General features: G+C 48.3%; 1 protein-coding gene across 3 annotated transcripts in view; it reads right to left on the reverse strand.

The window, feature by feature from the left end:
- The window catches only part of enah (ENAH actin regulator), a 561,715-nt gene that overhangs the window by 452,508 nt on the left and 85,667 nt on the right, over positions 1–23,540 (reverse strand). The window contains exon 1 of one of the 3 annotated variants that reach the window (XM_080193083.1): positions 13,515–13,729. The exons of 1 other annotated variant lie outside the window; for it this stretch is intronic. In XM_080193083.1, the coding sequence (XP_080049209.1) occupies positions 13,515–13,552 (38 nt within the window). In that variant the 5' untranslated portion in view covers positions 13,553–13,729. Of the gene's footprint in view, positions 1–13,514; positions 13,730–23,540 lie in introns of those variants that run through there. One more of the 3 variants, XM_080193085.1, reaches the window with a different exon arrangement.

A 23,540-nucleotide genomic window follows, 5' to 3' on the forward strand; every position in this document is an offset into this window, starting at 1 on the left:
AGATGGGTTTTTCTGACAATCAGCAATGGTTTCATAGTCATCATTAGATTCTTAATTCTAGATTTTTTTTATTTAATTCAAATTCCACCTTCTGCCTTGAATGTGTGTATGCATGTGGGGGGGATAACGAAGGAGGTGAAGGAAAGTGTTAAATTAAAAGCAGAGGCGTTTAGAGTAGCTAAGAGTAGTGGGCGAGAAGAGGATTGGGAGAGGTTTAAATGTCAACAAAGACTGACAAAGAAGTTGATAAAGAAGGGTAGGAGAAACTATGAAGCTGGGCTAGCGCTTAATATAAAAAAGGATAGCAACAGTTTTTATAAATATATAAAAAGGAAGAGGCTGGCTAGGGTGAACGTTGGACCCTTAGAGGATGAGAGGGGGGACTTAGTGGTAGGGGATGGGGATATGGCTGAGGTCTTGAATAACTTTTTTGTTTCGGTCTTCACGGAGGAGGACGTGAATAATTTGCTGAGTGTTAGAGATGGAAAGGTGGTAGGACTGGAGGGTCTCAATGACATTACTGTTACTAGAGAGGCGGTGCTCGACAGACTGGAGGGGCTGATTGTGGACAAGTCCCCAGGACCGGATGGAATGCATCCGAGGGTTCTGAAAGAAATGGCAGAGGTGATAGTGGATGCCTTGGTGGTTATTTTCCAAACGTCGCTGGATTCCGGGGAAGTGCCGGAATATTGGAAAGCGGCTAATGTTACACCGTTGTTTAAGAAGGGTGCCAGGCAAAAGGCAGGGAATTATAGGCCGGTTAGTTTAACGACCGTTGTAGGTAAAATGTTAGAATCCGTCATCAAGGAGGAAATAACGAGGCATCTTGAGGGGAATTGCTTGATAGAGCAGACGCAGCACGGTTTCGTTAAAGGGAAGTCGTGTCTGACAAATTTACTGGAGTTCTATGAGGATGTGTCTCGGGCGGTGGATAGAGGAGAGCCGGTGGATGTGGTCTTTCTAGATTTTCAGAAGGCGTTTGACAAGGTACCTCACAAGAGGTTATTGCAGAAGGTCAGGGGGCATGGAGTTGGGGGTAGGGTGTTAGTGTGGATAGAGGATTGGTTGTCAAATAGGAGGCAGAGAGTGGGGGTCAATGGGTGCTATTCGGATTGGCGGTTGGTGACTAGTGGAGTGCCCCAGGGGTCGGTGCTGCAGCCTCAGCTATTTACCATTTATATAGATGATCTGGAGGAGGGAACCGAATGTATGGTGTCGAAATTTGCTGATGACACCAAGATTGGTGGAACGGCAAATTGTGCGGAGGGTGTGGAGAGTCTACAGAAGGATCTAGATAGGCTGGGCGAATGGGCCAGGAAATGGCAAATGGAATTTAATGCTGGCAAGCAGGAGGTGGTCCACTTTGGTAGGAATAATGGTAGGAAGGATTATTACTTACGTGGCGAAAAACTGCAGCAGGCGACGGTGCAGAGGGACCTCGGGGTCCTTGTGCATGAGTCGCAAAAACCCAGCTTGCAGGTGCAGCAGGTGGTCAGGAAGGCGAATGGGATGCTGGCCTTCATAGCGAGGGGGATTGAATATAAAAGTAGGGAGGTCTTGCTGCGGCTGTATAGGGCATTGGTGAGGCCGCAGCTGGAGTACTGTGTGCAGTTTTGGGCGCCATACTTATGCAAGGATATTTTGGCCTTGGAGGGAGTGCAGAGGAGGTTTACTAGGCTGATGCCGGAGTTGAGGGGGTTGAGCTATGAGGAGAGGCTGAATAAACTAGGCTTGTACTCGTTAGAGTTTAGAAGAATGAGGGGAGATCTCATTGAGACATATAAGATGATGAATGGGATGGATAGGATAGAGGTGGAGAGACTCTTCCCGCTCAGAAAGGACAGTAGGACTAGAGGGCACAGCCTCAAGATAAAGGGGGAGCGGTTTAGAACAGAGTTGAGGAAGAATTTCTTCACTCAAAGGGTAGTGAATCTCTGGAATTCTCTGCCCGTTGAAGTGGTGGATGCTACCTCGCTAAATATTTTTAAGAAGCAGGTTGATGGGTTTTTGATAAGAGAGGGGATTAAGGGTTATGGGGAGAGGGCGGGAATGTGGAACTGAGCCACGACAGATCAGCCATGATCTTATTGAATGGCGGGGCAGGCTCGAAGGGCTAGATGGCCTACTCCTTATTTATGTTCTTATGTTTGGCGGGGGTATCATTCAAACCAGCACAGAGTCCTTTTTCTGTGATGCTGCTTGATAAGTGGAAAGATGGCAGCCCAGCAAAACAGTATAACTGGTTCTCCCAATTAGGGAGTCATGTCACCTGACTCCCACCACTTAACTCTAGCTTTGATAATGGACGTGTATTCCTTTGTCTGGGTTTCTGAGATTGTGAAAGTTCCAACCATTAAGAATTTGAAAGGAAGATCCAGCAACCTTTGTCCTAGCAGCCTAAGAGACTCCGGTGAACAGATCTGGCTTATGAAATGCAGATGGTCTTTGTACCATTCCCTTTGAATTTGGCCTCCGTGACCTAAACATAAGCATAAGAAATAGGAGCAGGAGTAGGCCATCTAGCCCTTCGAGCCTGCCCCGCCATTCAATAAGATCATGGCTGATCTGTCGTGGCTCAGTTCCACATTCCCGCCCTCTCTCCATAACCCTTAATCCCCTCTCTTATCAAAAACCCATCAACCCGCTTCTTAAAAATATTTAGCGAGGTAGCCTCCACCACTTCAGCGGGCAGAGAATTCCAGAGATTCACCACCCTTTGAGTGAAGAAATTCTTCCTCAACTCCGTTCTAAACCGCCCCCCCCTTTATCTTGAGGCTATGCCCCCTAGTCCTACTGTCCTTTCTGAGCGGGAAGAGTCTCTCCACCTCTATCCTATCCATCCCATTCATCATCTTATACGTCTCAATGAGATCTCCCCTCATTCTTCTAAACTCTAACGAGTACAAGCCTAGTTTATTCAGCCTCTCCTCATAGCTCAACCCCCTCAACTCCGGTATCAGCCTAGTAAACCTCCTCTGCACTCCCTCCAAGGCCAAAATATCCTTGCATAAGTACGGCGCCCAAAACTGCACACACTATTCCAGCTGCAGCCTCACCAATGCCCTATACAGCTGCAGCAAGACCTCCCTACTTTTATATGTTGAAGGAGTTGAAGAGTGAGTTGAGAAGGGCTAAAAGAGGACATGAGAAGACTTTGGCTGATAGGATTAAGGAGAATCCTAAGGCGTTCTATAGGTATGTCAAGAACAGAAGGTTGGTCAGGGCAAGATTAGGGCCAGTTACAGACAGCAGGGGGAAGTTGTGTGTGGAACTGGAGGAGATTGGAGAAGTATTGAACCAATATTTCTCTTCGGTGTTCACGCAGGGGGACATGAATATAGCTGAGGAGGACATTGGGTTGCAGGGGTGTAAAATAGACAGTATTACGGTTGATAAAGGGGATGTGCTGGAAATTCTTGAGGGGCTGAAAATAGATAAGTCCCCTGGTCCGGATGGGATCTACCCTAGGATTCTCTGGGAGGCTAGAGAGGTGATTGCAGAGCCTCTGGCTCAGATCTTCAGGTCGTCATTGGTCTCTGGTGTAGTCCCGGAGGATTGGAGGATAGCGAATGTTGTCCCATTGTTTAAGAAGGGGAACAGAGACTTTGCCGGGAATTATAGACCGGTGAGTCTTACTTCTGTTGTGGGCAAGGTTTTAGAAAAAATTATTAGGGATAGGATTTATAATTATTTGGAGTGTAATGAATTGATTAGAAATAGTCAGCATGGTTTTGTAGCGGGTAGGTCGTGCCTTACTAACCTTATTGAGTTTTTTGAGAAGGTGACCAAGGAGGTGGATGGGGGCAAGGCAGTTGACGTGGTATACATGGATTTTAGTAAGGCGTTCGATAAGGTTCACCATGGTAGGCTTCTGCAGAAAATGCAGATGTATGGGATTGTGGGTAATCTAGGAAGTTGGATCAGGAATTGGCTATCAGATAGGAGACAGAGGGTGGTGGTGGATGGTAAATATTCATCATGGAGTACAGTTACGAGTGGTGTGCCTCAGGGATCTGTTTTGGGGCCACTGTTGTTTGTAATTTTTATTAATGATCTGGATGAGGGTATAGTTGGGTGGATTAGTAAATTTGCTGATGACACCAAAATTGGAGGTGTGGTAGATTGTGAGGAAGGGTGTCATAGTCTGCAGGGAGACTTAGATAGGTTGCAGAGCTGGGCCGAGAGGTGGCGGATGGAATTTAATGCGGAGAAGTGTGAGGTAATTCACTTTGGTAGGAGCAACAGATGTGTCGAGTATAGGGCTAACGGGAGGACTTTGAATAGTGTGGATGAACAGAGGGATCTAGGTGTGTGTGTACATAGATCCCTGAAAGTTGGGAATCAAGTAGATAAGGTTGTTAAGAAGGCGTACGGTGTCTTGGCGTTTATTGGTAGGGGGATTGAATTTAGGAGTCGCAGTGTAATGTTGCAACTGTACACTACTCTAGTGCGGCCGCACTAGGAGTACTGTGTGCAGTTCTGGTCCCCGCATTACAAGAAGGATGTGGAGGCGTTGGAGAGGGTGCAGAGGAGGTTTACTAGGATGTTGCCTGGTATGGTGGGGAGGTCCTATGAGGAGAGACTGAGGGATTTAGGGTTGTTTTCGTTGGAAAGAAGGCGGCTAAGAGGGGATCTTATTGAAACATATAAGATGATTAGAGGTTTAGATAGGGTGGATAGTGATAGCCTTTTTCCTCGGATGGAGAAAGCTAGCACGAGGGGGCATGGCTTTAAATTAAGGGGGGGTAGCTACAGGACGGATGTCAGGGGTAGGTTCTTTACCCAGCGGGTGGTGAGGGATTGGAATGCCCTGCCTGCTGCGGTTGTAAATGCGTCTAGTTTGGGGGCGTTTAAGAGATCTCTGGATAGGTTTATGGACGAAAAGGGATTGGTATAGGCTAGTGGGTCATTGTTTTTGTAACTGGTCGGCGCAACATCGTGGGCCGAAGGGCCTGTTCTGCGCTGTAATGTTCTATGTTCTATGTTCTATGTTCTATATTCAATCCCCCTCGCTATGAAGGCCAGCATCCCATTCGCCTTCCTGACCACCTGCTGCACCTGCAAGCTGGGTTTTTGCGACTCATGCACAAGGACCCCGAGGTCCCTCTGCACCGTCGCCTGCTGCAGTTTTTCGCCACGTAAGTAATAATCCTTCCTACCATTATGAGTTGAGTGGATTGAGCTATGAGGAGAGGCTGAATAAACTAGGCTTGTACTCGTTAGAGTTTAGAAGAATGAGGGGAGATCTCATTGAGACGTATAAGATGATGAATGGGATGGATAGGATAGAGGTGGAGAGACTCTTCCCGCTCAAAAAAGACAGTAGGACTAGGGGGCACAGCCTCAAGATAAAGGGGAGGCTGTTTAGAACGGAGTTGAGGAGGAACTTCTTCACTCAAAGGGTGGTGAATCTCTGGAATTCTCTGCCCGTTGAAGTGGTGGAGGCTGCCTCGCTAAATATTTTTAAGAAGCGGGTTGATGGGTTCTTGATAAGAGAGGGGATTAAGGGTTATGGGGAGAGGGCGGGAAAGTGGAACTGAGCCACGACAGATCAGCCATGATCTTATTGAATGGCGGGGCAGGCTCGAAGGGCTAGATGGCCTACTCCTGCTCCTATTTCTTATGTTCTTATGTTCTTATTCCTACCAAAGTGGACCACCTCGCACTTGCCAACATTAAATTCCATTTGCCATTTCCTGGCCCATTCGCCCAGCCTATCTAGATCCTTCTGTAGACTCTCCACACCCTCCGCACAATTTGCCGTTCCACCAATCTTGGTGTCATCAGCAAATTTCGACACCTGTGAGGTCATTAACCAGTCTTCAGGGATAATGCAGCGTCAGCTTCTCTGAAACTGTCAGAAAGTTCACTTTGTTCAGATCACAGACAGACACAACTTTAGCCCTTTTTAAAGTCTTTGTCCATTTTTTAATACTTTAGAAATTAGTTAGGAGGATACCAATGTATTTTTATTTATAAAAAAGTAGCGTGTGGTCTTAGCTCCATTACAGTAAAATTGTAGGATAAGAGTGCTGGCATATTTAGACACAAATATCTGAGCAGCAGAACAAGTTGAGCAGGCCGTTACAAAAGCATTTAGTTTCATTGCCTCTATGAGTAGAAGAATAGGGTAGAGGGCAAGCAAACTACACTAAACCTTTATAAAACAAACAGTGGTTAGACATCAGCTGGAGTTCTAAGTTCAATTCTGGACACTACTATGTTTCTTAATCCTTTCTTTGGCCCTCCTTTGCAAAATTCTAATCTGCTCGAATCCTTAGGTTTACCATTTTTTGGGCAACTTTAGGTTTTGTGAAGGGGAGGTCGTATCTCACTAACCTGATCAAGTTTTGCGAGGAAGTGACAAAGGTGATTGATGAGGGTACGGCAATGGATGTTATCTACATGAACTTCAGTAAGGCCTTTGACGAGGTCCCTTATGGCAGACTGATGCAGAAGGTAAAGTGGAATGGGATCAGAGGCGAGCTGGCAAGGTGGATACAGAACTGGCTCAGTCAAAGAAGTCAGAGGGTAGGGTGGAAAGGTGCGTTTCTGAACGGAGGGCTGTGACAAGTGGTGTTCCTCAGGGATCAGTGCTGGGACCTTTGCTGTTTGTTTATATATGTTTGTCATACGTATAAGTGATTTGGAGGAAAATGTAACTGGATTGATTAGTAAGTTTGCAAAGGTTCACCACCTTGCAAAGGTTGATGGATTTGGGGATAGCGATGAGGACCATCAGAGGATACAGCAGGATATAGATCAGTTGGAGACTCGGACTGAGAGATGCCAGATGGTGATTAATCCGGACAAATGTGAGGAGATTTAATACCGATAGGAAATATACAGTAAATGGCAGGACTCTTAAGAGTATTGATAAGCAAAGGGATCTGGGTGTACAGGTACACAGGTCACTGAAAGTGGTAATGCAGGTGGAGAAGGTAGTCAAGAAGGCATACGGCACGCTTGCTTTCACTGGCCAGGGTACTGAGTTTAAAAATTGGCAAGTCATGTTGCAGCTTTATAGAACCTTCGTTAGGCCGCATTTGGAATATAGTGTTCAGTTCTGGTCGACACACTACTTTGGAGAGGGTACAGGAAAGGTTTACCAGGATGTTGCCTGGTATGGATGGTATTAGCTATGAGGCAAGGTTGGAGAAACTTGGTTTGTTCTTACTGGAGCAACGGAGGTTGAGGGGAGACCTGATAGAAGTCTACAAGATTATGAGAGGCATGGACAGAGTGGATAGTCAGTAGCTTTTTCCCAGGGTGGAAGAGTCAATTACTAGGGGGCACAGGTTTAAGGTGCAAAGAGCAAGGTTTAAAGGAGATGTACAAGGCAGTTTTTTTACACAGAGGGTAGTGGATGCCTGGAACTCATTGCCAGGAGAGATAGTGGAAGCGGATATGGTAGTGACTTTTAAGGGGCACCATGACAAGTACTTGAATAGGATCGGAATAGAGGGATATGGTCCCCAGAAGGGTAGGGGGTTTTAGTTAAGTCGGACAGCAAGGACAGTGCAAGCTTGGAGGGCCGAAGGGCCTGTACCTGCACTGTAATTTTTTTTGCTCTTTGTTCTTTATTCGCCTCATTGTTAGCCACAGTAGGAACATTTTCTTTGCTGGGTTTTTGTGCATTAAAGGGATGCATTTTCGCTCTAAACAGTGTATTTGTTATTTAAATGTTAACCATGATCTTTAAAATAGCTTTCAAGCCCACCATAATTTGCCTCTAATACTTTCATAGTTTTATAAGAACATAAAAAAGAGGCAGTAGTAGGTCATGCAGTCCTTTGAGCCTGCTCCACCATTCAATGAGATCCTAACCAACCTACTTCAGCACCATTTTAATTTGCTTAGATTAAAGACCCAAGTTTCTCATTTTTTTGTATTCATTCAAGGATCGTGGACTTCACTGGCTATGCCAGAATTTATTGCCCATCCCTAATAGCCCTTAGAAGGTGGTGACAGAAGCTGCCTTCTTGAACACTGCAATCCATATGGTATAGATACACTCACTGCGCTGTTAGAGAGTGAATTCCAGGAATTTGACGTGGCGACAGTAAAGTAACAGCAATGTATTCTAGGTCAGAATGATGAGTAACTTGGAGAGGAACTGCATCACTTTCAAACTTCATGATCATGGTGTCCTAAAGACTCCTTTACAAAAAGATTATTAGCCCTGTTTCATGCACAATACTACATTTAAAATAGCCCTATTCCTCATCGGTTCTTCAAAGTGCTTGAGAAAACTTTCTCACATACATTCCAAGAATTTGCCTTCTGCAACATTAGCACCAGTTAGATTTATCCAGTCCCTATGTATATTGAAATCCCCCTTGATTACTGTATTACCTTTGTTACATGTTCCTTTAATTTCCTGGTTCATACTGTGATTTATATTACCACTCCTGCTTGGTGGCCTATAAACAACTCCCAATGTTTTCTGCTCCTTGCTGTTTATAGTTCCAGTCAGACTGATGCAATGTCTAAAATAAAGTCAAACGGTTCTGTCTGACCTGTCTCTGTCCTCTGTCCTCACCCTCTCATCTCCCTCCCCTCTGGTTCTCACTTTCAACCCCACAGACTCCATATTCAAAGGATCACCCTCCACCATTTCTGTCAACTCCAGGATGATGCCACCATGAAACACGATGTGGGTATGCCGGCGTTGGACTGGCGTAAACACAGTAAAAAGTCTGACAACACCAGGTTTTAGTCCAACCTATTTATTTGATAATATACTCGCAAGCTTTCGGGTTAGCCCCTTCAGCAGACGAAGGGGCTAACCCGAAAGCTTGCAAGTATATTATCAAATAAATAGGTTGGACTAAAACCTGGTGTTGTCAGACTTTTGACCATGAAACACACCAGTGGATACTGACATTTTGAATATATCTGCCAGGGCCCTTGCTATTTCAACACTAGTCTCCTTCAACGTCCGAGGGAATACCCTGTCCAATCCTGGGGATTTATCTACTCTGATTTGCCTCAAGACAGCTAGCACCTCCTCCCCTTTAATCTGTATAGGTTCCATGACCTCCCTACTTGTTTGCCTTATTTCCGTAGACTCCATCGTAGAATTTAGGTTGAATGTGAGAAACTGGAGTCAGAAACAACTGTGCTACACTGTGCAACAGTATTTGGGGAGGACTAAAACAAAGGAGCAGGGGAATGGGAACCTAGCAAGGGCTCAGAGGATTTGATTTGATTATTATTGTCACAATTGTTAGTATACAGTGAAAAGTAGATATGGAGAAAGTTCAACTTAACATAACGTAGGTTAAGAGACTGAAACTTAGCATTGATAGAGACTTTAAAAGAGTCAGAGTAGACTTTTAAAAGCATAGAATGAGAGTAAAAAACAGAATTAGAGGAGTATGCTGGGCATAGGGCACAAGGAGGCACCACACTCTGGCACCATCTTGACTATCCTGAGGGGAAAAAAGGATAAAAACCAAAGACGCTATTCAAAAAGGGACGTAGAGAGAAAACAGGGAACCAAAGACCATTGAGCCTAACATTGGTACTGGGGAAGTTGCTGGAGTCTATTATCAAGGATTTCATAACTCGGCAGCGGAATAATCATACAAAGTCAGCATGGATTTACAAAAGGGAAATCATGCTTGATGAATCTACTGGAAATTTTTGAGGATGTAACTAGTAGAGTTGAACAAGGAGAACCAGTGGATGTGGTTTATTTAGACTTTCAGAGGCTTTCAACAAAGTCTCACAAAACAGACTACTATGTAAAGTTAAGGCACATGAGATTGCAGATAATGCCTTGAGGTGGACAGAAAGCTGGTTAGCAGATAGGAAACAAGAGTTGGCATAAATGGGTCTTTTTCTGATTGGCAGACAGTGACTAGTGAGCTACCGCACAGATCTATGCTAGGACCGCATCTGTTCACATTATGTATTACTGATTTGGAAGAGAGAACTGAACGTATTATCTCCAAATTTGCAGATGATACAAAGTTGGGTGGAGGGTGGACTGTGAAAAGGATGCAGAGATACTTCAGCATCTTCAGGCTGAGTGTCTGGGCATCTGCTTGACAGATGCAGTATAATGTGGACGAATGTGAGGTTGTCCGCTCTGGTAGCAATATTAGGATGACAGATTATTACTTGAATGGGTGTAAATTGAAAGAGGTAAATACTCAAAGAGACCTTGGGGTCTTCGTGCATCAGTCACTGAAAGTATGCACGTAGGTACGGCAGGCAGTAGAGAAGGCAAATGGGATGTTGGCCCTCATAGCGAGAGGATTTGAGTATACGGATAGGGATGTTTTGCTGCAATTGTACGGAGCGTTGGTGAGGCCATACCTGGAGTTTTATGTACAGTTTTGGTATGCTTATACAGGATAGTTTCAAAAAGAATGTTCGCAATGGTGAGGGAGTCCAGAACTAGGGGTCATAGTTTAAGGATAAGTGGTAAACCTTTTAGAACTGAGGTGAGGAGGAATTTCTTCACCCAGGAGGTTAATGAATGTGTGGAATTCACTACCACAGAATGTAAGTGAGGCCAAAACATTACCTGATTTCAATAGAATTTAGGTATAGTTCTAAAAGCTTAAAGGGATCAAGGGATATGGGGATGAAGAGGGAGCTCAAGATATTGAATTTGATGATCAGCCATGATCATAATGAGTGGCAGAGCAGACTCAAAGGGCCGATTGGCCTACTCCTGCTTCTAGTTTCTATATTTCTCCAACCTGGAGGAACTGTTCCAGAGTCTATAGAATCTTGGATGCTAACTGACTGCTAATACTAACGGGCAGCTGGCACGAGAGCACAGTGATTAGCATTGCTGCCACACAGCACCGGAGATTTGGGTTCAATTCCAGCCTTCAGTGACTGTCTGTGTGGAGTTTGCACATTCTCTGGGGATAGGGCCTGAGTGGGATTGATGATGGTGCAGACCCGATGGGCTGAATGGCCTTCTCCTACACTGCAGGGATTCTGCAATTCCTATGATTCTAGACAAGAAGGATGGTGAGGGTGTCCAGAACCAGAGACCACAGTGTAAGGATAACAGGTAAAACTTTTAGGACTGAGATGGAGGAATTTCTTCAACTAGCAAGTGGTAAGCCTGTGGAATTCACTGCCACAGAGAGCAGTTGAAGCCAAAACATTGCATGTTTTCATGAGGTTAGATATAGCTCTTGGGATAAAAAGAATCAAAGGATATAGGGCAAAAGTGAAATCAGGCTATTGAGTTGGGTCAGCCATGATTATAATGAATAGCGGAGCAGGCTCAAAGGGCCAAATGGCCTCCTTGTGCTCCTTGTTTCTATGCATATTGTTCAGGATTCTTGCTTGCCTTCAAAATTAAGAAGGTGTCCATTCAACTTGCCTCAAATGAATGGTTATACATACCAATTCAAGGATTTATTAGCAAGTCTTTAAATTCTTCATAAAATTCACATTCAAAACCATCAGGCCCCAGAGCCTTGCCAGATTAAAGCTCCCTCAGTGCAACATCCACTATCCCCTTAGAATCAGGAGCTTTCAGGGTCGACCTTAGATCATTAGAAATGATTGGTAGTTTGAGGCAAGAGAAGTATCCCAAACTGGTCCATTTTGTAAAGATTGGTATAAAAGTCTTTAAATGTCTTATTAATAGCCTCTGTCTTAATCATCCTATTACTCTTTCAGTCTAGCACAGAGAATCGCCCTAGAGTCTGCTTTCTTCCTAATAAAGAAAACCAGGTATCTACTTGGTTTGTTTCCAAATTCATACAGTTTTTGTTTGGCAAACGTTAAATCCTCTCAGCACGCTGAGTTAACAAAGAGTCCAGTGCCGTATGGATTGCATTAATTTCTTTCAGCATCAAGTGATTAGGATTCTTGCCATACTCCCTCTCTGATTCAGCCAATTTGACTTCCAGCTGGCGCTGTTATTCCAGCAATTCATGCTTCTTATTGGACCATATGAGATGACCAGGCCCTCAGCGAAAACCTTACAGGTTTCCCACAGGAATGATGGACTTAGACCTCAGAGAATTGACTTAGCAGAAAGGATCTAATTCAGCCTTAAAATATAAGATAATGTTATGATCCCTGAGCAGAGATGCAACAAATCTCCAGGAGCTAAAAAGGTAGGGGCCCTTAAATAAAAGCTCCAAAAAGACAGGAGAGTGATCAGAGGTCAGAATACTACCTACAAAGCAGGAAGCTACTGAATATAGGGTTGTCTTTGGAATGCACAATCCAAAATGCTTATGTTAGAAGAAAGTACCATAAAAATGTTATGGAAGGCACACTGACACCAGCCAAGGTTTTGAAATCCTCCAGCATAGAAAAGAAAAACAATACAAAGTTAAAATTTTAATAAAAGATTGACTTGGTTATAGTCTATTAAAAAGTGAATTACAATTCTGTCCATGCAATAAAGAACTGAATTCTCATTTGCATACAATTATTTTCAGATAAACTAAAAATTGGGAAACCAGAAGCTCAATCATGCTTTTTTTTTATTCTGAGATTATTCAGATTTTACCATTATGTCCATAAAATAAAAATCACCTTTGTGAAGAAAACCAAAATGAATAATTAAATTTCATACATCATGGCTGCAAAACTCCATAACTGTTAGAACTGTGTAAGATTTAAAATGATCTATGATCAGCATTCTATTAATTATTTTGCTTTGATGCATTAAGATTATAAGTTGCATACTCAGAAACACAGAACTCCCTACTCCCCTCACACCCCTAACTCCATGCAGGTGAGTGCCCAGCAGAGACGAAGTCATCTTGTTTTTTTTTGGTGCAATTAACCACCAGCAGCTCTGAATGATACAAGCTTCTGACACAGAGAAAGCATCTTCCACATTTTTACTCCCTCAGGAGGAAGCATTTTACCTTAACACCTTCACTTCGATCAACAACGCATCAGTTTGGGAATCACAGACATAAATTAACACCTTCCCCTATCACACATTCATTGCAAGTCACAGGACCATCCTAAATGGAATTCCCTAAATTGACAAAACATGCAGATCTCAAAATGTATCAATATCATTTATACATCAATGCCAAGAATCAATCAACTGCAATTTTACTAACAGCACTCCCCACAGCTCTGCTTCTGCAGCAAATGCATGGCATCCTTCCTGTTTACACGTCCACTTGTTCAAGCAGTAGAATGAGTTTGATGCATTATGTACATCTGCACATCTTCATGCTACAGATGCTAAAATTCTGTTGGTGCAAATGAATCTGACATGCCAGTACAGATATACAAAAGATAATGGCCACTTTGTAACACATTAGACTGCAGCAGATTAAATTTATTATTTGCACTGATGAAATTGGGAGCATTGTGAGGACTGCAGTAGCAATTCATATTCTATGAAAGATGAGAATTTCCAATTCTCGCTGAAGCAAGCTAAAAATAGACACTGCATCAAAACACAACATTTGCTCTCACAGGATCTCAAATTTCTACAAACATTTTAGCAAAATGTAGACAGTTTCAGTTACCATATCAACAAAAGGTTTAAGACTCACAGCAACTGAATTCTCCACATGGTCCAGCTCCAAAACATGGCTCCCGAAAGGTTATCTTTATGAGCAAAATACTTCCAGTAAAAATTAACTTGGAATACTGTTTCATTGTATTGTATAATATTAAATTGTTAATAAAAGAAAAATTCCATAAGAAATTTATTCAGAAAATTGTTAATCCCTCCATTGTTGGATACGCAGACAGTCGACTAACGTCTCAGCACCAGCCTCTTCCATTCTAAAGGAAAAATACAACAATGTTGCTGTGTAAACATCACCAAGACCTCCCCAACAGCAGTACGTAAACCAAGAGGTAAAATATAGTGAGAGCAGCAGGCAGGAAAGCAAGGAGGAAGCACTAGCGGAGGGAGGCGAAAGAGTTGGGGGAGGGGGGAGGAGACTGATAGAGGGGGGATTGAGAGAAGAGGAGGATTGACAGAAAGGAGGAGGATTGAGAGAGGAGGATTGAGAGAGAGAAAGAGAGGAGGATTGAGAGAGAAGAGGATTGAGAAAACAAGGAGGATTGAGAAAAAGAATGGAATTGAGAAAAGGGGATTGAGAAAGAGAAGGGGATTTGAAAGAGAGAGACAGGGATCTAGAGAGACAAAGGGATCAAGAGATAGAAAGGGATCGACATAGACAGATCAAGAGAGAGAGAGAGAGAGAAGGGGATTGACAGAGAGATATTAAAGGGGAACGAAGGTAAGAGAAAAAAGTGAGGGCAACAGAGGAGTGAGGGAATTGAGAGAGAAGGGGAGCGAAGGCAAGAGAGAGCAAAGGGGAGCAAGGGCAAAAAAGAGAGAAAAGGGGAGTGAGGGCAGAGAGAGAAAGAGAGAGAAGGGCAGCAAGGACAAGAGAGAGAAAAGGGGAGCAAGAACAAGTGAGAGAGAGAAAGAGAAAAGGGGAGTGAAGGCAGAGAGAGAAAGAGAGAGAAGGGGAGCAAGGGCAAGAGAGAAAAGGGGAGCGAGAACAAGTGAGAGAGAGAGAAAAGGGGAGCAAGAACAAGTGAGAGAGGAGTGAAGGGTAGAGAGAGAAGGGGAGTGTAGGCAAGAGAGAGAAAAAAAGAGAAGCAAGGACAAGAGGGAGAGAAGGGGAGCAAGAGAGAGAGAAAGAGAAGGGAGTGATAGAAAGAGAAAGAAGGGGAGCGAGGGAGAGAGCAGGGATGTGAGGGCAAGAGATAGAGAGAAAGACAGCAAGGGCAAGAGAGAGAGAAGGGAAGTGAGGGCAAGAAAGAGAAAAGGGGGTGAGGGCAAGAAAGAGAAAAGGGGGTGAGGGCAAGAAAGAGAAAAGGGGGTGAGGGCAAGAAAAGAGAAAAAGGGAGTGAGGGTGAGAGAGGAGAGGAGGGGAGCAAGGGGTAGAGAAGGGGAGTGAGTGGTATAGAGAGAAACAGAAGGGGAGCGAGGGGTATATAGAGAGAGAGAGAAGAGGACCAGCGGTATATAGAGAGAGAGAGAAAACTGGCACAAAGGCGAGAGAGAGAAAAGGAGAGTGAGGGCAACAGAGAGAGAGGAGTGAGGGCAAAAGAGAAAGGGAGAAAAGGAGCTTGAGGGCAAAAGAGAGAGAGGAGTGAGGGCCAGAAAGTGTGAGAGAGAGAGAGAGAGAGTGAGGGCGAGAGAGAGGTGAGTGAGAGCAAGAGAGAGAGAAGGGGAGCGAAGAGAGAGAGAAAGGAGCAAGAGCAAGGCAGAGAGAAAGGGAGCGAGGGTAGAGAGAGAGAGAAGGGGAGCGAGGGGTAGAGACAGAGAAGAGGAGTGAGGGTCAGAGAAACAGAGAAAGCAAGGAGAAAGGGCGAGACAGAGAGAAGGGAGGCAAAGGATGGAGATAAACAGCATGATAGAGAGAAGGGGGATGAGAGAGGATGAAGGAAGAGCAAAGCAGGCAGAGCGAGAGAGGGCAAAGAAAGAACGAGAGAAGGCAAAGGCAGACTGAGAGGAGGCAAAAGAGAAGCAAGAGGGCAAAGGGGGAATGAGAGAGGGCAAAGGGGAAACAAAAGCAGCAAAGGGAGAGCGAGAGAGAGCAAAGAGGGAGTGAGAGAGGGCAAAGGGGGGAGCGAGAAAGGGCGAAGGGGGGAGCGAGAAAGGGCAAAGGGGGAGCGAGAAAGGGCAAAGGGGGAGCGAGAAAGGGCAAAGGGGGAGCGAGAAAGGGCAAAGGGGGAGCGAGAAAGGGCAAAGGGGGAGCGAGAAAGGGCAAAGGGGGAGCGAGAAAGGGCAAAGGGGGAGCGAGAAAGGGCAAAGGGGGAGCGAGAAAGGGCAAAGGGGGAGCGAGAAAGGGCAAAGGGGGAGCGAGAAAGGGCAAAGGGGGAGCGAGAAAGGGCAAAGGGGGAGCGAGAAAGGGCAAAGGGGGAGCGAGAGAGAGGGCAAAGGGGGAGCGAGAGAGAGGGCAAAGGGGGAGCGAGAGAGAGGGCAAAGGGAGAGCGAGAGAGAGGGCAAAGGGAGAGCGAGAGAGAGGGCAAAGGGGGAGGGAGAAAGGACAAAGAGGGACGGAGGGCAAAGGGGGCGGGAGAGAGCAAGAGAGAGGGCGAGAGGGCAAAGGAGGAGGGAGAGAGGGGGCAAAGGGGGAGAGAGGGCAAAGGGGGGGAGAGAGAGACGACAAAGGGGAAGGGAGAGAGGGCAAAAAGGGAGGGAGCATGGGCAAAGGGGCAGGGAGAGAGGACAAAGGGGGAGGGAGAGAGGACAAAGGGGGAGGGAGAGAGGACAAAGGGGGAGGGAGAGAGGACAAAGGGGGAGGGAGAGAGGACAAAGGGGGAGGGAGAGGGGGATAAGAGGTAGGACGACAAAGGGGGAGGGACAGGGGTCATAGGAGGAGGGAGAGGGGTCAAAGGGGGAGGGGAGAAGTCAAAGGGGGATGGAGAGGGGTCAAAGGGGAGGGAAAGGGAGTGAGAGATGGGGCAAAGGGGGAAAGAGGGGGCAATGGGAGAGGGAGAGGTGGCAAAGGGGGAGGAGTAGGGGCAAAGTGGGAGGGAGCCGGGGCAAAGTTGGAAGGAGTGGGGGCAGGGGAGAGGAGCAAAGAGGTAGGAATAAAGGGCAAAGGGGGACAGAGCAGATGGAGAGGGGGACAGAGCGGGGGCAAAGGTGGAGGTAGTGGGGGCAAAGGGAAGGACGCTGAGGTGAAGAGGAAGGGAACAGGTCAAAGGGGAGGAACCAGGGCAAAGAGCGAAGGAGCGGGGGCAAAGGGGTAGCAGGCAGGGCAAAGGGGGGAGCGGGAGAAAGGGGGGAGCGGGAGAAAGGGGGGAGCGGGAGAAAGGGGGGAGCGGGAGAAAGGGGGGAGCGGGAGAAAGGGGGGAGCGGGAGAAAGGGGGGAGCGGGAGAAAGGGGGGAGCGGGAGAAAGGGGGGAGCGGGAGAAAGGGGGGAGCGGGAGAAAGGGGGGAGCGGGAGAAAGGGGGGAGCGGGAGAAAGGGGGGAGCGACAGAAAGGGGGGAGCGACAGAAAGGGGGGAGCGACAGAAAGGGGGGAGCGACAGAAAGGGGGGAGCGACAGAAAGGGGGGAGCGACAGAAAGGGGGGAGCGACAGAAAGGGGGTTAGCGACAGAAAGGGGGTTAGCGACAGAAAGGGGGTTAGCGACAGAAAGGGGGTTAGCGACAGAAAGGGGGGAGCGACAGAAAGGGGGTTAGCGACAGAAAGGGGGTTAGCGACAGAAAGGGGGTTAGCGACAGAAAGGGGGGAGCGACAGAAAGGGGGGAGCGACAGAAAGGGGGGAGCGACAGAAAGGGGGGAGCGACAGAAAGGGGGGAGCGACAGAAAGGGGGGAGCGACAGAAAGGGGGGAGCGACAGAAAGGGGGGAGCGACAGAAAGGGGGGAGCGACAGAAAGGGGGGAGCGACAGAAAGGGGGGAGCGACAGAAAGGGGGGAGCGACAGAAAGGGGGGAGCGACAGAAAGGGGGGAGCGACAGAAAGGGGGGAGCGACAGAAAGGGGGGAGCGACAGAAAGGGGGGAGCGACAGAAAGGGGGGAGCGACAGAAAGGGGGGAGCGACAGAAAGGGGGGAGCGACAGAAAGGGGGGAGCGACAGAAAGGGGGAAGTGAGAAAAGGCGAGGAACGAGAGAAAGGGGAGGAGCGAGAGCAAAGGGGGAACAAAAGCAAGGAGGAACAAAAGCATGGGGGGAATGGGAGAAAGGGGGAAACAAGAGAGAAAGGGGGAAACAAGAGAGAAAGGGGGAAACAAGAGAGAAAGGGGGAAACAAGAGAGAAAGGGGGAATGAGAAAGGAAGGTGGAGCAAGAGGGAAAGGGGTAGAAGAGAGAAAGGGGAGGGAGAGAGAAAGAGGGAGGAAGAGAGAAAGAGGGGAGGGAGAGAGAAAGAGGGACAAGAAAGAAAGGGCGAGGAGAGACAAAGGAGGAAGTGAGACAGACAGAGGGAGCAAAAGAAAGGGGTAGCAAGAGAAAAAGGAGGTAGGGTAGCAAGAGAAAAAGGGGGTAGCAAGAGAAAAAGGGGGTAGCAAGAGATAAGGGGGTAGCAAGAGATAAGGGGGTAGCAAGAGATAAGGGGGTAGCAAGAGATAAGGGGGTAGCAAGAGATAAGGGGGTAGCAAGAGATAAGGGGGTAGCAAGAGATAAGGGGGTAGCAAGAGAAAAAGAGAGCATCAGAGAGAAAGGGTGGAATGAGAGAAAAGGAGGGAGCGAGAAAGGGGAGCGAGGAAGATGGGGGATTAAGAGACAGAGAAGAAAGAGAGAAAGGAGGAGCCAAAGAGAGGGTGGCTGCAAGAGAGAAAGGGGGGAGCGAGAGAGCAAGGAGGAACAAGTGAGAAAAGGGGGGAGCAGGCGAGAAAAGGGGGAGCAGGCAAGAAATGGGAGAGCAAGCAAAAATTGGGAGCAAAAAAGGGGAAACAAGACAGAAAGGGGGAGCGAGAGAGAAAGGGGGAACAGAGAAAAAGGGGAGTGCGAGAGAGTGAAGGGAAGCAAGAGAGAGAGGGGGAGTGAGCGAGAAAGGGGGAGTGAGCGAGAAAGGGGGAGTGAGCGAGAAAGGGGGAGTGAGCGAGAAAGGGGGCGAAGGCAAGAAAAGGGGAAGTGAGCAAGAAAGGGCAAGAGAAAAGGGGGGAGAGCGAGAAAGGAGGGAGTGAGAGAGGGGGAAGCAAGTGAGAAAGGAGGGAAGCGAGAAAAGGGGGAGCAAGTGAGAAAATGGGAGCAAAAAAGGGGAGCAAGAGAGAAAGGGGGACTGAAAAGGGGGGAACAAGAGAGAAAGGGCGAAGCAACAGAGAAAGGGGGAATGTGAAAGGGGGAGCGACAGAGGAAAGGGGAGCAAGGAAAAGGAGGAGCGAGAGAAAGGGGAGCAAAAGAAAGGTGGAGCGAGAAAGAGTCAGTGAGAGAAAAGGGGGGCAAGGGAGAAAGGGGGGACAAGAGAGAAGGGGAAGTGTGAGAGAAAGGGGGAGCAAAGGAGAAGGGGGAGCGAGAGAGAAAGGGGGGGAGCGAGAGAGAAAGGGGGAGGGGCGGAGAAACAGAGAAAGGGGGAGTGAGTGAAGGGGGTGAGAGAGAAAGGAGGAGCGAGAGAGAAAGAGAAGTGAGAGGAAAAAGGAGAGAGAGAGAAACGGGGAGCAGTAAAGAGAGAGGGAGCAAAAGAAAAGTGGGGAGTGAGAGAGAAGGGGAAGCAAGCGAGAAAGGGTGGAGCAAGCGAGAAAGGGTGGAGTGAGTGAGAAAGGGTGGAGCAAGAGAGAAAGGGTGGAGTGAGTGAGAAAGGGTGGAGCAAGCGAGAAAGGGTGGAGCAAGAGAGAAAGGGTGGAGCAAGAGAGAAACGGGGAGCAAGAGAGAAAGGGCGGAGTGAGTGAGAAAGGGTGGAGCAAGCGAGAAAGGGGGAGGAACGAGAAAATGGGGAGCGAGAGAAAAGGGGGAGTGAAAAGGGGGGAAGCGAGAGAGGGCAAAGAAGGATCAAGTGAGGGCAAAGGGGGAGCGCGAGAGGGCAAAGGGGGAGCGCGAGAGGGCAAAGGGGGAGCGCGAGAGGGCAAAGGGGGAGCGCGAGAGGGCAAAGGGGGAGCGCGAGAGGGCAAAGGGGGAGCGCGAGAGGGCAAAGGGGGAGCGCGAGAGGGCAAAGGGGGAGCGCGAGAGGGCAAAGGGGGAGCGCGAGAGGGCAAAGGGGGAGCGCGAGAGGGCAAAGGGGGAGCGCGAGAGGGCAAAGGGGGAGGGAAAGTGGGCAAAGGGGGAGGGAGAGTGGGCAAAGGGGGAGGGAGCCGGGGCAAAGGGGGAGGGAGCCGGGGCAAAGGGGGAGGGAGCCGGGGCAAAGGGGGAGGGAGCCGGGGCAAAGGGGGAGGGAGCCGGGGCAAAGGGGGAGGGAGCCGGGGCAAAGGGGGAGGGAACGGAGGCAAAGGGGGAGGGAACGGAGGCAAAGGGGGAGGGAACGGAGGCAAAGGGGGAGGGAACGGAGGCAAAGGGGGAGGGAACGGAGGCAAAGGGAAAGGGAATGGGACAAAGGGGGAGGGAGCGAATCAAAGGCAGAGGGAGCGGGGGCAAAGGGGAAGGGAGCGCGGGAAAGGGGAAGGACACTGGGGCAAAGGGAACAGGGAAAAGATGGAGGGAGCGGGGGCAAAGGGGGAGCAAGCGGGGGCAAAGGGAAAGCGGGCGGGAGAAAATGGGGGGGTGAGGGAAAGAGGGTACACGAGAGAAAGGGGGAGCGAGAGAAAGGGGGAGCGAGAGAAAGGGGGAGCAAGAGAAAGGGGGAGCAAGAGAAAGGGGGAGCAAGAGAAAGGGGGAGCAAGAGAAAGGGGGAGCGAGAGAAAGAAGGGAAATGAGAGAAAGGGGGAGCGAAAGGGGGGAATGAGAGAAAGGGAGAGTGGGAGAAAAAGGAGAGTGAGAAAAAGAGGTGAGCGAGACAAAGAGGGCAGCGAGAGAAAGAGGGGAGCGAGAGAAAGGAGGGGGCAAGAAAAAGAGAAGAGTGAGAAAAAGGGGATGAGCGAGAGAAAACGGCATATGAAAGAAAGGGGGAATGAATGCAAGGAGGAACGAAAGCAATGGGGGAACAGGAGAAAGTGGGGAACAAGTGAGAAAGGGGGAGGGAGAGAGAAAGGGGGAGCAAGAGAAAAAAGGGGACCAAGAGAAAGGAGGAGTGAGAAAGGGGGGACCGAGAGAGAAAGGGGGGACCGAGAGAGAAAGGGGGGAACGAGCGAGAAAGGGGGGAACGAGCGAGAAAGGGGGGAACGAGCGAGAAAGGGGGGACCGAGCGAGAAAGGGGGGAGCGAGAAAGGGGGGACCGAGCGAGAAAGGGGGGACCGAGCGAGAAAGGGGGGACCGAGCGAGAAAGGGGGGACCGAGCGAGAAAGGGGGGACCGAGCGAGAAAGGGGGGACCGAGAGAGAAAGGGGGGAAACGAGAGAGAAAGGGGGGAACGAGAGAGAAAGGGGGGAACGAGAGAGAAAGGGGGGAACGAGAGAGAAAGGGGGGAACGAGATTTCTGATGCAGATGGAGGACGAGAAAGTGGGTTCGCGGACCTGTGTCCTTTGTTTGAACGAGGGGGAGTACGATAGGATGAGAGAGGAATTGGCGAATGTTGATTGGGGGAGCACATTGGAAGGTAGGTCTGCTGAGGAACAGTGGAGGATCTTTAAGGACATCTTTCTTGGTGCTCAGCAGAAATTTATTCCGATGGTTAAAAAGGATCGTAGGAGGAGAGATAATCAGCCGTGGATAACGAAGGAGGTAAAGGAGAGTAATAAATTAAAAGCTGATGCGTTTAGAGTGGCTAAGAGTAGTGGGCGAGAAGAGGATTGGGAGAGGTTTAAATGTCAACAAAGAATGACGATGAAGTTGATAAAGAAAGGAAGGATAAACTATGAAACTGGGCTAGCGCTAAGTGTAAAAAAAGATAGTAAGAGTTTTTATAAATATATAAAAAGGAAGAGGCTGGCTAGGCTGAACGTTGGACCCTTAGAGGATGAGAGGGGGGACTTAGTGGTGGGGGATGAGGAAGTGGCTGAGGCCTTGAATAACTTTTTTGCTTCGGTCTTCACGGAGGACGCGAATAGTTTGCCGGGTGTTAACGATGGAAAGATGGTAGGAGTGGAGGGCCTGAATGACATTGTTGTTACTAGAGAGGCAGTGCTAGACAGACCAGAGGGACTGACTGTGGACAAGTCCCCAGGACCAGATGGAATGCATCCAAGGGTTCTGAAAGAAATGGCGGAAGTGATAGTGGATGCCTTGATGATTATTTTCCAAACGTCGCTGGATTCCGGGGAAGTGCCGGAAGATTGGAAAACGGCTAATGTTACGCCGTTGTTTAAAAAGGGTAGCAGGCAAAAGGCAGGGAATTATAGGCTGGTTAGTTTAACATCTGTTGTAGGAAAAATGCTTGAATCCGTAATCAAAGAGAAAATAGAGAGGCATCTTGAGGAGAATTGTTTGATAGAGCAGACGCAGCACGGTTTCGTTAAGGGGAAGTCGTGTCTGACGAATTTATTGGAATTCTATGAGGATGTGTCTAGTGCGGTGGATAGAGGAGAACCGGTGGATGTGGTGTTTCTTGATTTTCAGAAGGCGTTTGATAAGGTGCCGCACAAGAGGTTCTTACAGAAGGTTAGGGAGCATAGAGTTGGGGATAGGGTGTGAGCGTGGATAGGGGATTGGCTGTCAAATAGGAGGCAGAGAGTGGGGGTCAGTGGGTGCTATTCGGATTGGCGGTTGGTGACTAGTGGAGTGCCCCAGGGATCGGTGCTGGGGCCTCAGCTATTTACCATTTATATAGATGATCTGGTGGAGGGAACCAAGTGTAAGGTGTTGAAATTTGCTGATGACACCAAGATTGGTGGAACGACAAATTGTGCGGAGGGTGTGGAAAGTCTGCAGAGGGATCTAGATAGGCTGGGCGAATGGACGAGGAACCGGCAAATGGAATTTAATGTTGGCAAGTGTGAGGTTGTCCACTTTGGTAGGAATAATGGTAGGAAGGACTACTACTTACATGGCGAAAAGCTGCAGCAGGCGACGGTGCAGAGGGACCTCAGGGTCCTTGTGCATGAGTCGCAAAAACCCAGCCTGCAGGTGCAGCAGGTGGTCAGGAAGGCAAATGGGGTGCTGGCCTTCATAGCGAGGGGGATTAAATATAAAAGTAGGGAGGTCTTGCTGCAACTGTACAGGGCACTGGTGAGGCCGCAGCTGGAGTACTGTGTGCAGTTTTGGTCGCCGCACTTACGCAAGGATGTTTTGGCCTTGGAGGGAGTATAGAGGAGGTTCACTAGGCTGATACCGGAGTTGAGGGGGTTGAGCTATGAGGAGAGGCTGAATAAACTAGGCTTGTACTCGTTAGAGTTTAGAAGAATGAGGGGAGATCTCATTGAGACATATAAGATGGTGAATGGGGTGGTTAGGATAGAGGTGGAGAGGCTCTTCCCGCTCAGAAAGGACAGTAGGACTAGAGGGCACAGCCTCAAGATAAAGGGGGGGCGGTTTAGAACGGAGATGAGGAGGAACTTCTTCACTCAAAGGGTGGTGAATCTCTGGAATTCTCTGCCCGTTGAAGTGGTGGAGGCTGCCTCGCTAAATATTTTTAGGACGTGGGTTGATGGGTTTTTGATAAGAGAGGGGATTAAGGGTTATGGGGAGAGGGCGGGAAAGTGGAACTGAGCAGCGACAGATCAGCCATGATCTTACTGAATGGCGGGGCAGGCTCGAAGGGCTAGATGGCCTACTCCTGCTCCTATTTCTTATGTTCTTATGTTCTGGGGAGAAGGCGGGAAAGTGGAACTGAGCCACTTCAGATCAGCCATGATCTTATTGAATGGCGGGGCAGGCTCGAAGGGCTAGATGGCCTACGCCTGCTCCTATTTCTTATGTTCTTAAGAGAGAAAGGGGGGCGCGGGAGGGAAAGGGGGCGCAGGAGGGAAAGGGGGCGCAGGAGGGAAAGGGGGAGGGAGAGAAGGGGGGGAACAAGAGAAAGGGAGGAGAACAAAAGAAAGAAGGAGCTGGAGAGAGAGAGAGGTGTGCAAGAGAGAAAGGAGAAGCGAGCGAGAAAAGAGGGAGGGAGCAAGCGAAAAGGGCAGTAAAAAAGGGGGAAGCGAGAGACAAAGGGGGAAGCGAGAGACAAAGGGGGAAGCGAGAGACAAAGGGGGAAG

The sequence above is a fragment of the Carcharhinus amblyrhynchos genome, chromosome 7 (assembly GCF_965287045.1).
Source record: "Carcharhinus amblyrhynchos chromosome 7, sCarAmb.v2.hapA, whole genome shotgun sequence".
Classification (NCBI taxonomy): domain Eukaryota; kingdom Metazoa; phylum Chordata; class Chondrichthyes; order Carcharhiniformes; family Carcharhinidae; genus Carcharhinus; species Carcharhinus amblyrhynchos.